General features: G+C 24.5%; 1 protein-coding gene across 2 annotated transcripts in view; it reads right to left on the reverse strand.

The window, feature by feature from the left end:
• Nucleotides 1-21,697, reverse strand: part of LOC129607859 (protein crumbs) — a 47,245-nt gene extending 25,548 nt beyond the window's left edge. For both annotated transcript variants that reach the window (XM_055519083.1, XM_055519082.1), the window contains exon 1: nt 21,463-21,697. In XM_055519083.1, coding sequence (XP_055375058.1) covers nt 21,463-21,541 — 79 coding nt within the window. In that variant the 5' untranslated portion in view covers nt 21,542-21,697. The remainder of the gene's footprint in view (nt 1-21,462) is intronic.
• Between the last annotated feature and the right edge of the window lie 472 nt (nt 21,698-22,169).

A 22,169-nucleotide genomic window follows, 5' to 3' on the forward strand; every position in this document is an offset into this window, starting at 1 on the left:
TATTCATATAGAAAAAAATGATTTTGGGTGTTGACATAAAATTTGAATAATATTTGAAAAATCAAATTTTTTTTCTTAAAGAATATGGGTCATGTATGCATAACGTATAACATACATATGTCTGTATTTAAGTAAACAAAGTATAGGAACTTACCTACCAATAGTAAATATGTATAACAAAAACTAAAACGCGTTAAAGAAAACTTGAAATTAATATTTTGTAACTAGATGGTAAAGATATATACATTCATATATCTGTAAATATTTGATTATATTATTCATTTCTAAGTATATTTACCTATGTTAGTATTCATAATGTGTTAATAATAGAAAATATTTTTTGACTTACATAGTACATACTATAAAAAGTTTTGATTTTCCTCTTGTAATACAAAAATTTAAAATCAATACATTAATAGAGCGTATCTTTAAAATAAAAGTTTACAAAATGTTTTAGTTTTGTGAAAACGTGTAGCTATTTCGTCAATAAATAATCACTGAAAATATTGCTATACGCCCTATAAATATGCAATTTTTAAATTTTCACAATTTGTTAGATATTTAAAATTCTTTACTTTTAATATTTTCTCATACTAGAATTCACATATTATCAATTAAGATACTTAAATTGGCTACATTTTTCGAATATTTTCAACAAAATTGAAATAAATTGTTGATATTTTTCTCAAATTCTCCGTACGTACACAGTTCTGTTTACAAACCATCTTAGACTCTTCAAAATGAAAAGCTGTAGTTTTTTGTTGTTTTATATTTTAAAATCAAAGAGCCATTCACACATTCACTTACCTAATATTATAGGTGAGTAAAAAATTCCGTGAGAGAAGGAACAAATGTATGTGCTACATAAAGAACTTACTTGTGTGGTTAATTTTTCGAATATTTTGATGTCGTTAGAGGAACTAAAACAAGCCTTGTGGCGACATTTTCTCGGTCATTAAATATTGAACTTTTGCACCAAAAGTTAACAAAGGAAAAGTGTAATATCTTCGCCGTTTTCTAAAAAAAAAATAGTCTGCCGAAAGAATATGTAAGAAGAAATTAATGGCAAAGGGTTTTAAGTTAATTCTTAAATTTTTCGTTGTTTTTTTTTGTTTTTTTTTCGCCGTTTCGATATTTTAAATCATAAAAAAGCCATAAAATATTTGAAAAGTTCTAAAAAAAAAAATTTTTTATTTTTAAAATTAATTCACTTTTTGTACTCATTAATTATGCTATTATTTTTTTTTGAGTAAATGAAATGCAAAAAACCTTTGACAAAAAAAAAATAAAATCTTTATGCTTAATGTTAAGCCTAAGAACAAAAAAAAAAAAAACACACAAACCAAATTAAACAAAAATGAAAAAAAAAAATGAAATTTCACACCCATTTAAGTCAAATATTTTTTTCGCGTTTTTTTTTTATTTTTCTTGATTTTAACATTAATGGTCGGTCGTCTTGTATGTTGTGTTGTGTTTTTTACTTTTCTTGATATACAAATCAAAGCTCAAAGAACTCAACAAATGAAGGAAAAAAAAAACTATGCGAAATCTTTACAAGTTTTATGCGTTCATGTGTATTACAAGAATCTATATACGTACATTCATAATATATTTACAAATAATACTGTGCGTGTAAGTATGTATACAGGTTGTTTAATATAACATTACAAATTATTTCAGAGATGATTAGGGGATATGATAAAAGTTCTCTATACAATATTTTCTGCGGTCTCTCATAGTATTGCATTTACTTTTAATCAGTGTCTAGTGACTAGTCTATGTTATAATTATATGAAGGATATAAGAAGAACATTTAATTATATGAAGGAAAAATCTGGGATTGATTCTTTTCAACAGACTGTAGCTCGAAAATGGGTACAACAAAACCTTTCCATCCACCCACCTATACGATTTGTTGCTAGCAATTCACTTCAAAGAATCATTCTTAAAATTATTTGCAACCTTATGCAAAACAACCTGTATAAATGTGTACACAGTACGTATATAAAAATTATAAATGAAAATAAGTTATAATAAACAGTTAAATGAGAAGAAAATGAATTTTTTCAACCGTGACACACAAAAAAAAAAAAAAAATAACGAAAATGACAAAAAAAAACCACAAACATTTTGTTGCTACAGTCAGGGATTTCTGATTTTCAAGCACTTTTTTCTTTTTAATTTTTTACACATTTGCGTTTCTTTGTTTTTTTTTAAATTTTTTCATTCTGTTAGTAAATTAAAAATTTTCGCCGATCTTACCAACAACCTAAATGGTAAAAAAATCATTTTAAAACGTAATTATGTTTGCTTAAATTCTTAATGCGAGAGACAAGTATGTATATAAAATGTATGTAAATATAAGTTGTTGATGAAGAACTCAAATACAAACTGAGAGACGTGCATACGAGTACAAAATAGAATTTATATTTTAGTTGCTTGGAAGTACAAATATGCGTTTTTCTTGATATTACTGTACATTTAATAATTTATACTAGAAGAACTAACCATTGGTACGTTTGAACATTTTTTTTAATATTTTTCACGTCCCTATTATGCAATCTTTCTAAATGTAGAAATAATTTGCTTTTCACCGAACGTATTGCACATAATAAGAAATATTCTATATATAAGATGTAAATATGTATATATTAAATTTAGCAGGGAGTCTCTTTTTCGATTTATCAGTTTGCCGGTCTCGTAGGAGCATTTATTTATGTATATAATAGAGGTATGTATCCCAATTTTGACTGAACCGTTTCTTAAACGAAAATTTATGTGTACAATAAAATTTTTTTCTGTTTGTTTGATTAATTTCATCTTTAAGGACACATTGGTAAACCGTTTTTGGAATTTGGTAATATCACGTAACCAATATGGGAGGTTGAGTGGTGGCACCAAATTTCGGATGTCAAATTTTCGCTGGTAACGCGGTAAGGAAGCGTAAGCAAACAATTTTTAACAAGATGTTGGTCTGTCTGTTTATCGGTTTATTGGTCTATCAGTCTGTCGGTCTGCCGATCTGTGTGTTCATGAATGTATCTCAAGTTCGACTAAATTGATTTGAATGAAAATTTATGTATCAGTTGAGTTTGGCTATGTAGGAATGATTGTTCTACTTTTGAGAGTTCTTACTTTAAGATATATAAACATTTTCGGGGCCGATATATAAAAAGAAAAACTTATAAATATTGAGATTACAAACGTGCAGAACCAACTGCCCATATATATTTTAATTCGATTTTTTCTGAATGCGAACACAATTTTGTAATAGGATATTTAAATTCTGAATTAGCCATGAAACAGAAAAATTATATTAATTAATGTTAAAGTTTTGAAATGTTATTAAAAACATCGTAAATTTATTTAATTAAAATTTTCATTTAAAATATTTTTCTTATAATTTTTACTTAATACAATATGTAATTTATTTTTAGATACATATGTAAATATAATTAAAGATATATTATTAAAAATTGTATTGTAAACGCATTAAATTTAATTAAGTATTCAGATAATTACACCCACAGTATTTTTTTGCTTTCTCAAAATATATTTTTTTTTATTGTTTTTCTTATTATTTGGTCATGAATCGGTTCAATCACCTTATATTTATGTATATCTATAAAAGTAAATGCATTATTTAGTGTATGCATGTGTGTATTGAAATATGAGCAAAATCGAAAAATTATGTTTTTATTTACTGACATTGAGGAATAAAAAAATAAACAAAAACGCATCAGGTAAAAAATAAAATTTTCAAAATTATTTTTTATATTATTATGTTGGTTGGCCTGATTTCTTTTTTGTTGTTTTTTATAATAATTCTTCTTACGAAAAAAAAATACGATAAAATAAAATCGGCGAATTGTCAAATAAGCACATAATTGATTTTTACTTAAAGTTGAATTGATAAATTTTATGATTGTTTTTTTTTTCGCAAGTATTTTTTTAAGTGATTTTTGTTTAAGAATCGAAATAAGAAGCTAAAAATATTGTACTGATAAACTACTTGTATTGATTTTGCATTCCACGAGATGCATATTTAAAAAAAAAAAAATTATGTTGAATTGAAAAATTATCGAAAAAATTCGGTTATTAAATTTGTCATTTATTTTGAAAACACACCTTTATTGTGCATTAAATGCTTGTTTCTTTAAATTTTTTTTATTTTCAATGCAAATAACATTGTAAAATGGTTCGACCATAACGAAGTTGCGTTATTTATAAAAAAAAAATTTTGTGGCAAAAGTTTTTGAAAAAAAATATTTCTTTGAAAAAAACCTCAAAGTTTTAAATGGAACCTTCTACTCTTTGTGAGTGTAAAATAACGCACAAGAGGCAATGTTGAAAAAGAGTTACCTGCCTTGTTCAAAACTTTTATTTTTATATACAATAGAGGTTAACATAAAATTGCTTTATTTGGTTTATGTTTCAGAGATTGTAGATTTGTAAAACTGGAGTAACATAGTACCGCGATCAGGTATAATGATCTATTATGCCCCCCTGAATGCGGGGCATGTCTCTACATCACCAGCACATTATCCATCGCCCTGAGAGCATAATCAATCATTATTTCTCTTCTCCTGCGAACGAGTGCAAAAAACTCTCCCAGAAAATTAACTGAGTTCTTCTCATCTTCCCCAGAGAAACAGCAAATCTCTTTACATTCCAAGTACAATCTACTGAGGTGCCCTCTAAATCTGTTCTTAATTATGTTTCATAATGAAATAGCAATACTTTATCCTCTGCTTATAATTATATTTTAAATAAAAATAATAATTTTTAAATAATTGGACATAATTTGTTGTTAGAAAGTTTTTTAATTTTTTATGTTGCAGAATATTAAAGAAAGCGTCAAGTTCCCAATACCAAATATGAACATATATGTACAACTTCGATTTATGTAAATACTCGTAATTTAAAAATATATAATGTAAATAATTGTATATTTACTAGAGTATAGAATGTAAAATATAATTCTGAGTATGTTATTTTTGTAGGCCATTTAACAAAATTTAAAAATCATACACAATAATGAAATTTTCTCTTACCATATTTATTAATTTTTACAATTTCTATTTCTTGTTAAAATTTTATATTTCATGTAATTATGAAAATATAATTGAATTTTACTTGATAACATTCAACTTATTTATAAAAGTGTTGCACATTCTAATTTATTTTTAACACTTGCGTTATTAAAACCGTGTTTATATGTAAACGCAGAAATCATAATCGTAATTCACAATTTAAACATTATTACTTTTTACTTAATTATTATATTAGAAATTAGCATATTAATTTTTTATATTTAATATTAGAGCATTACGAACATTTCTTTAATTTTCTGATTTATTACAATACCGCTTTCACAGAAATCTATATTTACATAGGTATTTTGTTACATAGGTAATTTTATTAAACCATTAAATTTACTTAAACAGTTATATCTGTTAATTACTAAAATAAAGAGACGAAAATATAAAATTCTTATACTTCTCTTTAAATTATATTGACGTCAGTTAATCAATCCTTATTGACATCATGGACAATTGAATACTTAATTAAATTTTATTAAAGACTTCATTATAAATAACTTTTACCATCTTATAAAGTTGCATACCCCCTTAGTTGTATACCCCCTTTTGTACATTTTATAAAAATAATGTATGAAATTAATCTTCCTTTGCGGCAATAATAAAATATTCAGAACACCTGTTGGGCAGGCTATTATTATTTTAGTTACATATCTTAATTTTTTTTTTTTAAATTTATTATACGTATTATAGTTATAATTAAAATTCTCATTAAAATTTTTAAATTATTTTTAATATGTAAGCAAATATTGACTTAACTGTTGAATAATGGTAGAATAAAAAAATTTTATTAACTAAAATTATTGTTAAAATTTCATTAAAAGTTCATTAAATTTTTTTTCATACTGTCTTAAAAAAACAGTTTAATTATAATACTACATTTGATTTTAACGATAACACGGATTCGAAAATATATCAGTAAAGTAGTAACTCTTAAATAAGAAAAAAACTTTTAAATTTGTTTTATGAGTTCTCTATAACTATATGACAAAATAACCGTAGAGGTTATAGATATAAGAGGTGGAATTAATTTTAAAAATTAATTTCGAATAAAATTGTATATAACAGTTTTATTTTTCAATTGCATTTCTATATGATTTTTAATTGATTACCCCTTTCGCCTAGACTCCTTTGACAATAATTTTGATATTTTATTTAAGACAGAATTAAAAATAATTAAATATAAAGCCCCACACACTTAATATGTCTTCTATAATAAGTGCATATTTGAAAGTAAATTTATTAAAATATAAAAAAACCTATATTACCTTAATGAAAATCATTGAGCACGAAATTAGAAAAACAAAATAGGAGAAGCCAAGAACTAGCACTGATTAAAGAAGTATGCAGTCATTTGTGTCATAATGGCGAAAAACAATAAACCGTTTATTTATGACAACAGTAATTATATACTGTATAAAGAGTTCAGTTTATTTTACTTATTATTATATTGTTATACGTTACTGTTATAATTAAATAATAATTATTTAATTTTGTCTTTTTTTTTAACAAATTTTATGTAATACGTGTACTTAATGTGCATTCTATTGTACATACATAAATCTTTAATTTACATTTAAGGTTTACATTATTTAATTATATAATTACATGCTCTTCTATGATCCGGTATATTAAATTAGTATTGTGTTCGAAATTAAAACCGGAAAGATTATAATCTACTTATTATTATTTTAAGTTTTGCATTTATAATAATTATTATCTTAAAACTATACTTATGTATACGATTACTTAAACAATTTATACTTACAAAATTTACTATAATGTTATTAAATATTAATTATGTTTCTTATCTTTTATACATACTTATATATAATTATAATACTTTGTATAAAACATACAAAATTTTTGAATATTTGTGTAAGCATATTATTTTAATCAAGTAATCATGATTTTACTGAACTCATCACAATATTAATTATATAATGCTTAATATGTCGAATATAAATTAGTTTTTAATAATTAATCATTTTAATCGAAATTTTCAAGACAGGATGGCTCGTAGTCTGATAAACATTTTTTTTTTATAAAAATGTTGGCGAAATCGAAATTAACTTAAGTAGCAAGGTTGTATAAATGAAAGGGGCCATATCATATTTTCCGGGCAATTAGTTTCTGAAACTGCGTGAGAGAAACACGGTTGTTACATTGAACATTTTTATAACAGAAGAGAGACATCACTTTGAGCGGTTATTGAGCGGTTTAGAATGTAGAGTTTTTAAGTTATTGAAGAAAAAAGATTAGTATACAAAACACTTAATTTTATACAATAATTCCTGAATTAGATGAGGTAGAAAGATGCCTCATATACCATATTAAACCTACATCAGTTGATAGGTTTTCCAGTTATCTTAAAATTTAGGAAAGCTGCTTTTTTAGGCAATTAACGTCTTTTAATGAAAACTTAATGAAAAGTTAAAAATTTTAAATTTTTCGAACTTTATAAAATCATGTAATTCCGAAAGCTAAACAGATTATAACTAATGTAAATATTTATGGGGAAAGTCATTGTTTGAAGATTTCTAAATCCTTTTCAGAACCCGCCTATCCGATAAAGATCCGCAGTTATGCTGAAAATTTCAAAAAAGTAAAAAAATTAGTCGAGTTTGGGTTTAAGCTTTTAAATATAACTCGAAACCTGTTGGGGTGTGAAAGTTTTGTCTTCTTATAAGGCTCTATCGAATAGTATATATATAGCAGTACACCTAGATACCAGACACACTGTATATTGAAAACATGCATTAAGTATTTTGATTTTGATGAAAATTATTAGCCTCGTTTTACTTTTCATTAATATAATCATACTATTACTTACATGTAAAATCATTATTATCTTTATAAAGATTAAAATAATGGAAATATGGATTATGAAAATTTATTGTTTTTGAAAATTCGGCGTGACAATAAAATTTTCATATTATTCATGTAATAATTAAATTTGCTTTTGAAAATAAGAAATTTTTGGTTTTATAATTATTTATTATAGTGTTTTTACAACATATGATTTTTATTAAATTAAAAACGTGATCTTTACAAAAATATAAGATGAAAGACGTATTGTGTCTATTGTATAACAATTTGATTTGTAAAGATAAAAAAAAATTGCAAAAACAACTCTATATGTGCAAAATTTGGTAAGAATAAAGCAAATATAAAATTATTGAATTTGAGATTACACATGCAGGTAATCTAAAATTCAATTAACTTAATTATAAGTTTATATTATAGGGGTACCCAACATCGCCCTAATAGTCCGAATCATATTTCCAAATTTGAAATTTTTTGCGAGCCACCATTAAATACAAATTGGCTCCTCTAAAGCACAATATCAACTGTCTGTTGTAATAAACGTGTACAAAGTCAAAGTTAGTCTGGAGTTAGAAGAGAACAGATGATTATGCCGCTGTTTTTTTGTGCAGTTTTCGATGAGATATATATAATTTTTAGGAATTGCATAGAAAAGAAAATGAAATTTGCTCCATTATAGTCTTTCATACAGTGAAAATTTAATAACAATAAAATCAAAATGATAATTTTTCGAAAATCCAAAATATAATTCTTTAAAGAGCTGAATGTGGCTCGTGAGCGAAATTTGATCAACGCTGACATATTATGTATAACAGTTTATTATTGAATAACTTTAGTATTAATTTTATTTTTAATTATTTTAAGGTTATATTGAACGAAATAATTTATTTAAAAATTGTAGCTTACTTTAATTTTTGAAACTCAAATTTTCATATGACTTATACGACCCGAAATTTGACATATGTACGTGTTTATAAGTATTCTTTTGAAACGGAACTACTAAGAGGATGCTAAACATTCTGCTACGCTTTACAACCAATTAAAAATTCTTAGAAATCCTGTCAATAAAATTACCATGTATAAATACCAAAATGTTAGTAAAATTGTCAAAAAGGGACTGTTGTGAGAATATCATGAGAACAGCTCATATATACACGTACTTTTATTATAATTATAGGTTATTTTTTGAATGACATGAGTGTATGACAAATTAAAAATTTGTTTACGTTCTTTTGTACGCACGAGAACATGAAAACCTTTTGTTTTCTTTTTCGACTCTCTCTATATTTGAAAACATGTGTATTTTACCCATATTTTTATTATTTTACAAGAAATATGTCGTATTTTTCTTTTACCTATCTCAGGTTGTAAAAAAAAAACAATGTCTTAAATAATTTTTAAGATAAAAATAAATTGCAATTATTCACTTATGCATTTTATGTAAAATTTGCAAGAACTTTGTGTATAACAGATGAAGATTTCAAAACGAAACAATGAAGTGAACAATTCCGTGTACGCTATCTTATATAGTGAGTGTTTCAAACTGATGTGTGGAAAAGTTTTGCTCTTGACATTCATATAAGATCTATGCATCAATATAAAACAAGCATTAAACATAAAAAAATAAGTACAAAAGATTTTTACTTTGAGAATTTTTTTCTTTCATTATTTATTTTTATAATTTCAAGAGAAATTTTACTTTTTTTACTTTCACATTTTTTATACATTTATCTAATATTTTGTACTCATAAATTTCTCATATTCTATGTTATATTACAGAATGCAATACGAGTCGTACTTTCCTATTTATAAAAATATCTAAGATTTAAAGTACTTGGGTTAGCTATATGTTTGTATTCAAACCTGAAGGTACTGAAAATTTTCATTACGTATATAAACTACACATAGTGTGTACAAAGCTAAACACAATTAATTATTAATTTGCGCTTTAACTTTCTCTCAGAAAATTGATAATAATTACTGTTTGAAAGCTATTTATTAAAGAACTTTTAACTGATTTTTATCGAAAAGGAGAGAATTTTTCGAAATGTGATGTTTTTGGGTACATTTCATTATTTTGATGGGGAATATTTTGATATTTGAGACCTTTTGTGGACTATAACTTTAGAATTATATTTGGATCAAAGTTTGAATCATTCAATTTCTCATATTTCAATATTGTTTGTATCTATACTACGGCAGATTAGTCACCTACCTAGTTAAACTCTATGACGCTATGAAACTAGTGCATGAGAAATCATGCACTAGCCCTATGCTCCTTCTAGGAGTGAATAAGGAACAAAAAAAAAAAAAAAAAATATGTCTATTGAATTTCAACTCTGGGGTTTTTCAGTTTATTTACTAGTGAATATGTAAATAAAATTTATTTTAAAAGAAGCTCTTATATAAGAGACGAATTTTTTTTGTTAGATTAATCGTATATTTTTTGTTAGAAAATAATCGTATATTTTTTTTTTTATTTTTAGCTCTGTTATATAATTATGGAAAAAGCAATCGGAACTAAATTACAATAATGATACATTTGGATACGTCGTGTCTACTAAAAATGCAGTTGGTGTTGAAATGACATCGATATTAAAATTCGATACAAAGATTTCAAAATAGAATATTGAATTTTTACATTCGAACTTTTCTAACAGAAGATCTACACACATCTATACAAGAATCCTAAGATTAACTTTTTACTTTTACCATGTTATTCAAATTTAACATTTGTAAACAATTTCAAAGATTAATTCTTATTTAATTAATTGTATAGAAACTATAGACACACATTCAACGAAGAACACAAAACTCAAGTTCATTAACACTTAAACATAGCAATTTTAAATAATAATATGTTATAAAAATTAATTTCAGGGGTAAATACCTATAAGCACATTCCTGCATTATACGTTATAGCTAAACAATTGTGTTACGATAAAAAAAAAATTCATTGATAACAAAAACTTTATAAAATGGTAGGTAAAAAAACAAGAAAAATTTAATCAAGTTTTCTTCGTCTGTTGTTTTTAGTAAGAGCTTTCAGTTAAAATTATAAATATTCTGTGCTTATAATCGATGTATGTTAAGTACTTAAAGTGATAACATTCTTTAAGAATCTATATTTATATAAAAATATAAGTATGACTAATGCAAAATAATTGAATTTTAGTAAAAAAATTATTTTAATCTTCATTAACGTAGAATAGAAATTGCTGTCAAATTACGGTAGGGTATAAATGCAATTACATTATTGAAAGCAGCTGACTACTTAACAGCTATTTTGTAGGGTAACACAAGGTGTATAGGCAACAGAATGTTAAAATCGTTAAAATTTATAATCTGTGTAGAATAAGTATGGGATTTGGGATTCAATATAGCAAAATGAAAGGAAGTCGACTTAGTAATAGATCAGGATTGAAAAGATTTTTTTTTTCTTCATCCAAACTTTTTCTTCATATTCCACCTCAAGTCTTTATACTTTTAAAACTTGAAATTTGGAGGCAAAATTGTTCTAAAATGTATGATAGTTTCAATAAATTTTTGAGTTTTAAATAATATTTTTTGATTTTCTGTTAAATATTCCTCGAATATAAATATTCATTTTCATTTCTATTAAGAAATTATTTTACAATTTAATATTAAAATTTGTAAATTTCACAGTTCTCTGATGAAAGTAGAAAACAAATACTTAATTATTAAATGTATATACGATAATTAATAGCGAATTTTTCATAATGAATTTATGAATTTCGATTGTCTTTATGTACAGTGTTATCATATAAAATTTTTAACAAGTAAAAACGTTTCAGTCGGTATAAACCGATTGAATTATACCCTGCACCTTTCGTTATTGTGTAGCAATTACTTGAACCTCTAAAATCATTCTATAGAAACTTCACGGACATGTCTGACCTATAATTGGACATCCGACTGCCAAGTTTCATGAATCTGACCTTATAATTTTTCCAAATATTTAAAATTAGCTTTTGGAGTTGTATGGTAAGTACCTGAACCTGCCAAGCAATTCCACCAAAACTTCACAAATATATCAGATCTATAATCGGACTCACAACTGCCAAGTTTCATGAATCTGACTTTATTATTTTTCCAAATATTAAGAATAAGCTTTTAGACTTGCATGGGAGCTACTCGAACCTGTCAAGCAATCGCACCAAAACTTTAGAAATATGTCTGACCTATAATTGGACACACGACTGCCAAGTCTCATGACTTTGACTTTATTATTTTTCCAAATATTTAAAATAAGCTTTTAGACTTGTATGGGAGCTACTCGAACCTGTCGGGCAATTCCACCAAAACTTCAGAAATATATTTGAGCCATAATTGGACAGATGATTGCCAAGTTTCATGATCTGACTTTATTATTTTTCTTAATATTTAAAATTTGCTTCTGGAGTTGTATGGCAGGTACCCGAACCTGTCAAGCGATTCCTCTAAAACTTCAGAAATATATTTGACCTATAATTGGACACATGACTGCCAAGTTTCATGAATCTGACTTTATTATTTTGCCGAATATAAAAAATTTGCTGTTGCAGTTGTATGGCAGCCACCCGAACCGGTGCAGCTATCCCATTATAATTTTTAGAGCGTGTGTAGAATATAATTGGACACATGTATACAAAATTTTATATTTATACCTTAATTAGTTTTTGAAATATTTAAAATAAACTCTTTGAGTTGTATGGCAGCTACCCGAACCCGTTGTCCGAATTAGTCCAATAACAATAGGGCTCGTCCTTGGCACAAAAGAAAAAACTTGTGAAAGTTTGGTGTCGATTGCATTATGCGTTTTTGAGTTATCGTGCGATCGGACGGACGGACGGACGGACGGACGGACGGACGGACGGACAGACGGACATGTCTAAATCGACTCAGAATTTTACGCTGAGCAAGAATATATATATATGTCCATACCGCAGATGACTCCTTCAAGTAGTTACAAACTCCATACCAAAGTTAATATACCCTTCACGAAGTGCAGGGTATAAAAAGAACACATAATTTAATTTTAATATTTTCAAAAAAATAAATTAATTATATTTTAAAAATTAAACCCCTACACACTCTTATACATCTAGTTATTTAAAAAATCTAAAATTAAATCTCCATTTAATAATAACAAATTATTTTCTTTTTATATTTCTACAATTAAAATAGTATTACCATTGAATTAAAAAATTGCAGATGGCATTGTCAAAAATAAAGATTAAAATATTAAATTTTATTAAAATACAAGGTTGACATTTCAAAAGTTGATATGTGACGTAGACGCACGCTAAACTACAATTTTGATATTCATTTTTGGGAAAATTTTAATTATTTTTTTAAATTCAAGATTTTCCATTTCTAGAATATTCACTTTAAACAAGTTACGTAATAATATTGTGGTTATAATATAATATAAATATTAATTCTAAATAAAAAATTATCGCGTATTTAAATAAAATGAAATGAACAAAAAAAAAAAATAGAAAAGTTTCGTCCCATCATTGATTATTTTTAATAAGTAATTGATAATTTGTAATAATAATTTTAAATAATTAAAATTCATCACATGAATATTATGAATTAAATGTATTTATGAATACTAATTAAATGTAAAATATAGAATAATATAAATATTGGGGCCTATATCTATAGAACACTCATATGAAAAGCATAGGGTGTTTATTGTGCACCTGATAACACCTATAGACTAACACTATGTTTGTATTTAAAGTTATTGAAATTATTGTACATTAAAATTATGATAAAAATAATCAAAAAGAATAAATGTGATGGAATTTTATTTTATTAATAATTATTAAATAATAGAAATACTAAAGCTTTAATATCGCAGATAATTATAGCTCAATATTTATAGATTAATTGAATTTTTTAGACATAGTTATGTGCAAATTTATTTCTTTTCACATTCTTTAATGATTACTCAAATGAATATTAAAAAAATTATTATTAAATAATCGCGAATATTAAAATTACTCAAATATTTTTATAATATTAATTTAATTTAGTATTCGTATAAGCAATATGTATGTGCGCTTAGTTATAATTAAAAGACCAGTCAGTTACGGTTTTATAATTAAAAATTAATCATAAATTTTTTTAAATTCTTTCCATTTTTTTTATATTCTTCCTCTTTGTTTTTCATTTCTTTTTAGTTTTCATTCATCAAACCTTTCACCAAAATATAAAAATGTTACGTACTCGTATACTAACAATATAGGTAGTAGAATTTTCTGGTCAATATTATTAATATTTTTTATAAACCTCACACTTTTAAGGAATGTATAAAATTACTTCATATAATTTCGTTGTTTTTTCTTATTTGGTTTATATGATTAAATAATACTGCAATTATAAATTATTTGAATTTTTTATATAATCCGAAATATAAGCAAGAAATTATCAATATTAAATCAATTGGAGCGTGATTATTCTGTTATTTAATTTTGATATACAATCGGCCATTTGAGAGAATATTTTGCCTTAATTTGGCTTAATGTGATTTACACGATATGGAAAGGGATAGCAAATTCAAAAGTTTACATTATAAATTAAGTACATGCCAGCATTCATGAAATATTTAAAATTAAGATTATATTTATCATAGAAAAGCATAAGGATTTTAATTAGCAACATCATATCATACTTTACTGTTTAACATAGATTGTTTTTTTTTTCATCAGGATTGAGAAATTAGTTCCTGGTTTAACTCATATTAAAAACGGATTTGAATCTAAACACTTTTTATGATACTTTAGCGAGATATTCAATGGAGAACATCACATTTTAATGATTTATTAAGTACATAAAGGTTATGAATTAAATATATGTTAAGGTATACAAATAAATACAAGGAAAATAAAGACATAGAAGATGTAAATACCATAACGCACATGGGAAGTACCGATATGAAAGACAAGCTTAGAAAAATTACGACGGTATTCGCTAGATTGTGGAATGTCTGAAAGTCCATTCAAATTTCCAGGAATGTCAAGACCTTTGACCCCTGCGTTAAGTCAATAATATTGTATGGCAGTGAAACCTGGCTCATGAACAAAAAAGACATTAATAGAATGCAGGTCTTTACAAATAAGTCCTTTAGCATCATATGCCGAATATTCTAGCTTAACAGAATTAGAAACAATGTCCTATGGAACCTATATGTAAGCAGGATTCGATAAAAAATTAAATAAGAGAAAAAAAGGTAGATGGATAGGTCACATACTTAGGAGGCCAGATCAGTCCATAGCCAAGCATGTATAAGAAAGGAATCCCTAAGGTAGGATGTTATAGGTAATAACATCGGTAATCCTAAGAATACATGACGAAGAACAATACAAAAAGAAATAAACAGCCGTAGGCAACTTTGAAAGGAAAAATTTTGTATTTTTGTATTTTTTTCTTATATTTTTCTTCTAATACTCAAATATTTTTTACTTTAAAAAATAAATACGTTAATTTATTTTATTCAGGAAAATTTAAAACTGTAATGCAAATTTAATAATTTATTACATTGATTAATTCAAGTAGTTTAAATAGTTTGCATCACATTGACTATAATTTTTAAAAGTAAAAGTTATTGGTCAATATAGGAAAAACCATTGATTTTATGGTATTATCATTTTTTAAAATTCAAATTGTATAATATATGTATATTGTATATGCTGTCATACAAAATAAAATTATTAAGTATTTTAAGCTAGGCTAATATTCAATTTAGCAACCTATTAAAACAATTTACTAAATTACCTCCAACATAATTAAACTAAAGAAAAATTTGAATATAAAAATATTAAATTTTATGTTTCCGTATAAACAGTGTAATAATATAATCATAATGAATGTGTTATTGGAAAATTCGAATATAAAAATTTCAAGGCCTTATAAATTGCATCAAAACTACTCAATTATATTATGATCTAACAACATTTTATTTATATATTAGCAATTTTTTTCTTAGAATTTTAATTAATATTTAATTGAAAAAAAATATTCTAAAAATATTTTGTCAACAATTTTCAAAACAAGAAAAATATTAAATTTTTTTTTTATTAAATTAAATTACGGAAAAACCACCGCAAATTTACATTTACTTTTAAAATTTTTTATTATAATCTGAGTTAGTAATTATAATCTTTTCTTCACATTGCGAAAATTTTAAATTCTTTATATAAATTATAATAATTGAGAGAAATTGAGCAGGAATTTTTGGTGCCACTAAAATTTTATTTGCTCCATTATACCGGCTTTTCTATGGAACAACATATGCAATGCGATAAAGAAGTTGAAGTCAAGGCTAGACTTGCATCGCACTAGAGATCTAATATCTATTTGAAGAAAGGATATCGACGCGGCAATAGCGGTTATAATCGGATATTGTCTGATTAACGAACATGCTATGTTCGTTATATGGATGGTGGAAGAGCCGTGCCGCAAACGATGTCTGGAGGAGTTGCTCTCACGAAGAGGAGGAAAAAACGATGCTTCACCAACTATGTTCATGTTGCGAATGTTAATACTACGGTCCTCGTCTAATTTCTAAAGAACTTCGATTAGTTCTAACGGAAGGGAAAGCGAAACATTTGGTGATGAAACAACGAACTTAAATGGCCTAAGTGTGTTCTTCGGGAGGTCGACGAGGACTTTTTTTAATCTAGCCCTATACCGGCTCATATAATGATATAAACTAAGCTATATATGGTTGAGTTGATAAAATAATACCAATAATTTTCATAATTTTAAGTTGTATCTTGAATTTTAAATTTAAGTTATAAGTTGGTACATTTCTTCTATAAAATGAAAAAATTTCACCCAAATCCATTATATTAATTTAAAAAACAACATATGAACTTCTCGAGTTTTTCTATATTCTCTCAAATTTTAATACATGATGTAAATTAAGAATCGTTATTAAAGAATAAATTAAGTTTAGAATATTAAAAATATCAAAAATCACTATCACAATTTCAAATTTACCAATAGCACATTTGGATATGCAATGTATACAGTTTGATTAATCATAAGTAGTCAAATTTAAGACAAAAATTTTAATAATGAAAAATTTCAATCATCTCTATTATAGAGTTTCCAAGGTTTTATATACCATGTTTATCATATAAAACAATAAAAATAAAAAAAAAAATGAAATAAAACGAAAATATTAAAAATCACTAAAAGAATTCCAAAAATAACAAAAAAATTAAAAAAAAAATTATGTTTCAAATTTTGGAAACATAAAACGAGTATTTTGATGCATACATAATTTTAATATTGACAAAAAAGAATAACGTTAAGAATGATAAAATACGTTATGTTAAGAAAAATATGTAAACACAAAGTATTGCCAGATTGGCCTCTATATAACAGATCGGGGTAATTTCCAAATTGTCTACTGGCAAAAAAATCCGAATTTGACATTCATAAATTACTAATATTCATAAAAAATTTCAAAATTAAGATTATATCATGGAAAATGTAAAGACTTGAATTAAAAACGTCATTGCCAAAAATTGTATGTTAGATTCTTGTCAAAATTTGAACTGTAATAAGTGCTCCACCAAAAATTTCTTTAGATTAAAAAATTTTTTACATTATAACTATACTACATAATTTTGAGCCACAATGAGCCATTAAAACTACTATTTCGGGCTTCTACCATACGAATTCATTATGGCATTTTTTATTTTAACTTACGTGGCAACATTGTGTAGCTATATACCTATTAACAGCGATTAAAAAGTTCTCTGACTCATTTTTAATGCTATTATAAAAAAAATATTGTTTTATTTAAAAAGAAATTTTTTTTTATGAAAACTTTTAAAAAGTTCAACAAATTTTAATATGTACACATGTATTTCAACATTTATATGTTGGTATTTATGTAATTATTATGCATATTGTAAATGCATTGTATAATATTAAGATTAGAATTTCAAAAAATTATGGAAATAATATTCTTAAATTTCGAATTTATTAATTTTTTTTGTTAAATCAGCTTGGTATTGGTATTGAAATTTCATTGGATAAATAATGTGTTTTTGAGAGATAACAGTAATAAAATATGTATATGGTTTTATTCATAAAATCAAAACTTGTAGAGAAATTTGAGGTCGTAACAAGGTACGACTGTACGAGATATAAAAGTAAGTGGTTGTTGATTTCCTTTACGAGCTTAATATTATTAACATTTCCCTGGTGATTTTGAACGTGTTATATATACTAAAAAATGTTCTAATTCTGAGGTTTTAAAGGCTATATTTATTGACTTGATGTATTATGTATTATTTCTTCATTACTTCTTCCAGTCAATCGAACAGCAGCCAGCATAAAGAAATAATGCATTATTGATTTTTGTTTGTCTAAGTCAAAAACACCATTTTGTATCGGGAATTCTATCGAATTTTTTGGAATTTTTATAAAATTTGATGAACCACATTAAGTATATAAAAATCAAATAATCAACTAAGTTAAAAATAAATTCTGACAATACGCACTTATTTTGGGTCTGAGTAATGAAATAAAATGTCTAACTTTATAATATGTTTTCTTATAATATAAAACAAATTTCATATAAGTATTTATCGCTATTATTTGTCGGATTCGGCAATCAAAGCACAAGTATATAAGAAATTATTTACGATGAAGGAAATATAACATAACTACTGTCATTGTTAAAATGTACAGTTTCATAAATTTATTTACTTTAATCTCTTTTTTAAACATAAAAAAAAATAAAAACCCGATAAATATACAGAATATATACCAAATCGAAACAAAAGAAATCTATTGTCCTTATACAGGAAGAGAAGAATGAATTTTGTTGTGTAGACATACACACACAAAGTGACATATACATTATATAAATAAATGATATAATTCTATATAATTTTATTGTAAACTATTAATCAAAACAAAAAATACATTTTTAATGCCTCCATTATTTTTCTAAGAATCAAAGATCCTGAAATTTTTTTGAAAAGAATATCAAGTTTCTTCTAATGAAAGAAAATATTATAGAAATCATTAATGAAAGTAAATGTACCTGTGCATATTTGTAATACAAATAACATCTGAAGTTGCAGGTGAATCTGAATTTGATATTCTTATAGTACTTTTTTCGTTATATCAAAAATAATTTTTTAGACCGTATAAAGTGGTATTTAATATTCTTATACGTCACTGTTATTCTCATTTACTATTTATAAAATCGTTTTGTCATTAAACCTACAACGAGTTTTCCAGCATAGGAGTTTCAGACCTACAAAAATTTTATTGTAAAATAATTTTAAAAAAAAAAAAACTTAATTTTTTGCAGAATTTTGTCTTAATTTCCTGTTTCTATTATAGTTTCATTTTCTGTGAAGACGAGGTAAGAAATTGTCAAAATTTAATTTTGAATTGTATGGGTTTCAGATCGTTTTTTGAATGGTGGCAATATTATTACTTTCTTAAAAATTTCACATTAGAAATTTCACAGCACCTTTAATTTATTTTCATTGAAATTTATATTCATATACACATAAGTATGTACACATACGAGTATATACATAGTTTATTTAATACCAATTAATTTTCTCATAATTTTTATAAAGAGAAATTTTTCGATTTCAAAATTTTAATATATTTATGCATACTCGTACATATATTATATATATATATCTACATTTACGTCTGAGAAATGAAAACTCTCATTGTCTTGTATATAAGTACTATAAATTTATAAATGTGTTTAATTTAATATCAATACCGGTTAGTGATTTAATACAAAAAATTTAAATAAAAATTAAATTGAAATTTATTAATTCGCCAAATTTTGAAATTCGTCAATTTGTTTATGCCGGCACTTTTATATAAAGAACGGTATAACAATGATTATTATGTACATATACTCATAAATTATACATATAGATTATGAATGTATGCATGTATGTCCACTTAAATCACTTTGTAAATTTTCAGAACTTATAGGACCCAAAATATTATAACAAAATAATTAATGCAATATTAATGAGCAATATATTATATTTAAATTCCATTTCGATTTTGTGATTAAATTGAGTTTAACATCACAAAAATCATATTACTGCAATATGAAACTTTAAGATGTTACTGCAATATGTAAACATATAAGCATATGCCAATTAAATCATAGACAAAATAAATCTTACGTTCCACTTAAAATATATAAGTACAAATGTATAATACAATATTAGAAATAACAAATCAGTATGAAAATATAAATACATACATATTTTTATAAATTAACATTATCCCTTAATAAACTTCTTAGATTTGCTGTAATTACTATATTGTTTCCATATATTTTGTCCATTTGAAATTCTTATACAATTACGATTATTGCTTATTTATTATACACACTTCATTTAATTAATATTTATTTATACCCTATATATTTTATTTGATATATTATATATATATATATATTTTTGACATACTTACATATATATACTTTATACATATTTTATTTTTACCTATTAATTTACATACTCGTATGTATGTAAACATGTATAACAAATAAATTTTGATGCATCATTGTATAAAATTTAACGTAAAATTCTAGTTTCTTTTAACGTATAACACTATAATTTCTAAGGGCATATAATATAATATGTATATACATTTATATATACATATATGTATGCGAATATAGTGTATATATATATATTTTTATATAAAAAAATATGTGTGAATGTAAATACGTTCTTTCTTTTTTGTGGTGAAAACCTCCATCGCATCATAAATCCATACCATGGTAATACTAAATAATAACAAAAGGTACGCCAACATAATTCAAGTAATAACAGAAAAACAAAAAAGTAAAAAATTTAATTTCCAACCAACTTTTCAAAAGAATATCGAAAAAAAAAAATTAAACATAGAAATGAGAGCTGATGAACACTTTTTCATTTTTTGTATTTTTATTTTTTTTTTTTCATAAAAAATAGCGCCATTATTTTAATTTTGTTTTGTTATTAATTTCACTTAAATTTTCTCTGAAAATTAATTTTGTATATTTTAAATAATAAAATATTTTTCAAAATTTTTCAATTCAATTTTAATATTGATTATTAATTTTTATATTTTATTTTTTGTATTTTAATATAAAAGAAATTTTTGTTTTCTAATAAAAGACCCGAAAAACATTCGAATTCAACAGGTAACATCGCATGCATTTCCATATACATACATTCATTCATATATGTACATACATATATGGAAAACATATGTATGTATACGTATATTATTTACTCCCCTTTTAGCAGGTTCTTTTGATGAATCAACAAAAACCAACACATACACATACTTATAAAAGCAAACACAATTTATTTTTTTTTTTTATTTTTTTTATGTTGTACGTATAATATATGTATGTATGTAGGTATATACATATATTTTTTTTAAACCTAATTAGCTTACATTCTGGTAGTAAGTAAATTTTTATTTTTTTTATTATTTTTTTTTTTTTCATTTTTTTTTTTACCTGTAATCACGAATATCAAATTTATTAAAAATATAGGCACACTGTGGTTTAAATTTAATTTTGTTTTATAATATTTCATTTTAATTAATTTAATTTTTTGTTTTTAATATATTTTAAAAATTATACAAAATACATTTCTTAACGAAAAAATACGAAAAATAAAAAAATTAAAACAAAAAAAAAACTTGAAACTAGTTTAAGGTATACGAAAAAAAAAAATTTTTTTTTTTTTAAATAAATATAAAAACTCCCACGAGTGAATTTTTTCACATCTAATTTCGTTTACAATCGAGTTTTAACTAATTAAAGCTCAGGTAAAAAAAAAAAAACAATAAGAAATTTTTAATACGTTTGAAGACAGGTAACAAAATGAAAGAAAGAGAAACAAACTCTACCGTAAAATGACATTTAAATACAGTTATAGGTTTGCGTTGCTTTACGCAAATGTAACTTATAATTATTGTGAATGAACGGAATAAGAGTACAATTTTTAAATACTTCTATTTACGATATTAAATTAGTGTAGGATTAGTTGTGATAAATATGGTATTTGTATTGCAATTTTAAGAAGCACTCCTTGGTTAATTAAGCATCATAAAATATTTAAAGAGTGTGAAAACATTTTCTACTAAAAAATATTTTATATTTTCATTTGTCTAATACAAAATTCTGATTAAATTCTCATATTCTTTGATTTATTACAAAAA

The sequence above is a fragment of the Condylostylus longicornis genome, unplaced genomic scaffold, assembly GCF_029603195.1.
Source record: "Condylostylus longicornis isolate FDR11 unplaced genomic scaffold, ASM2960319v2 ptg000030l, whole genome shotgun sequence".
Classification (NCBI taxonomy): domain Eukaryota; kingdom Metazoa; phylum Arthropoda; class Insecta; order Diptera; family Dolichopodidae; genus Condylostylus; species Condylostylus longicornis.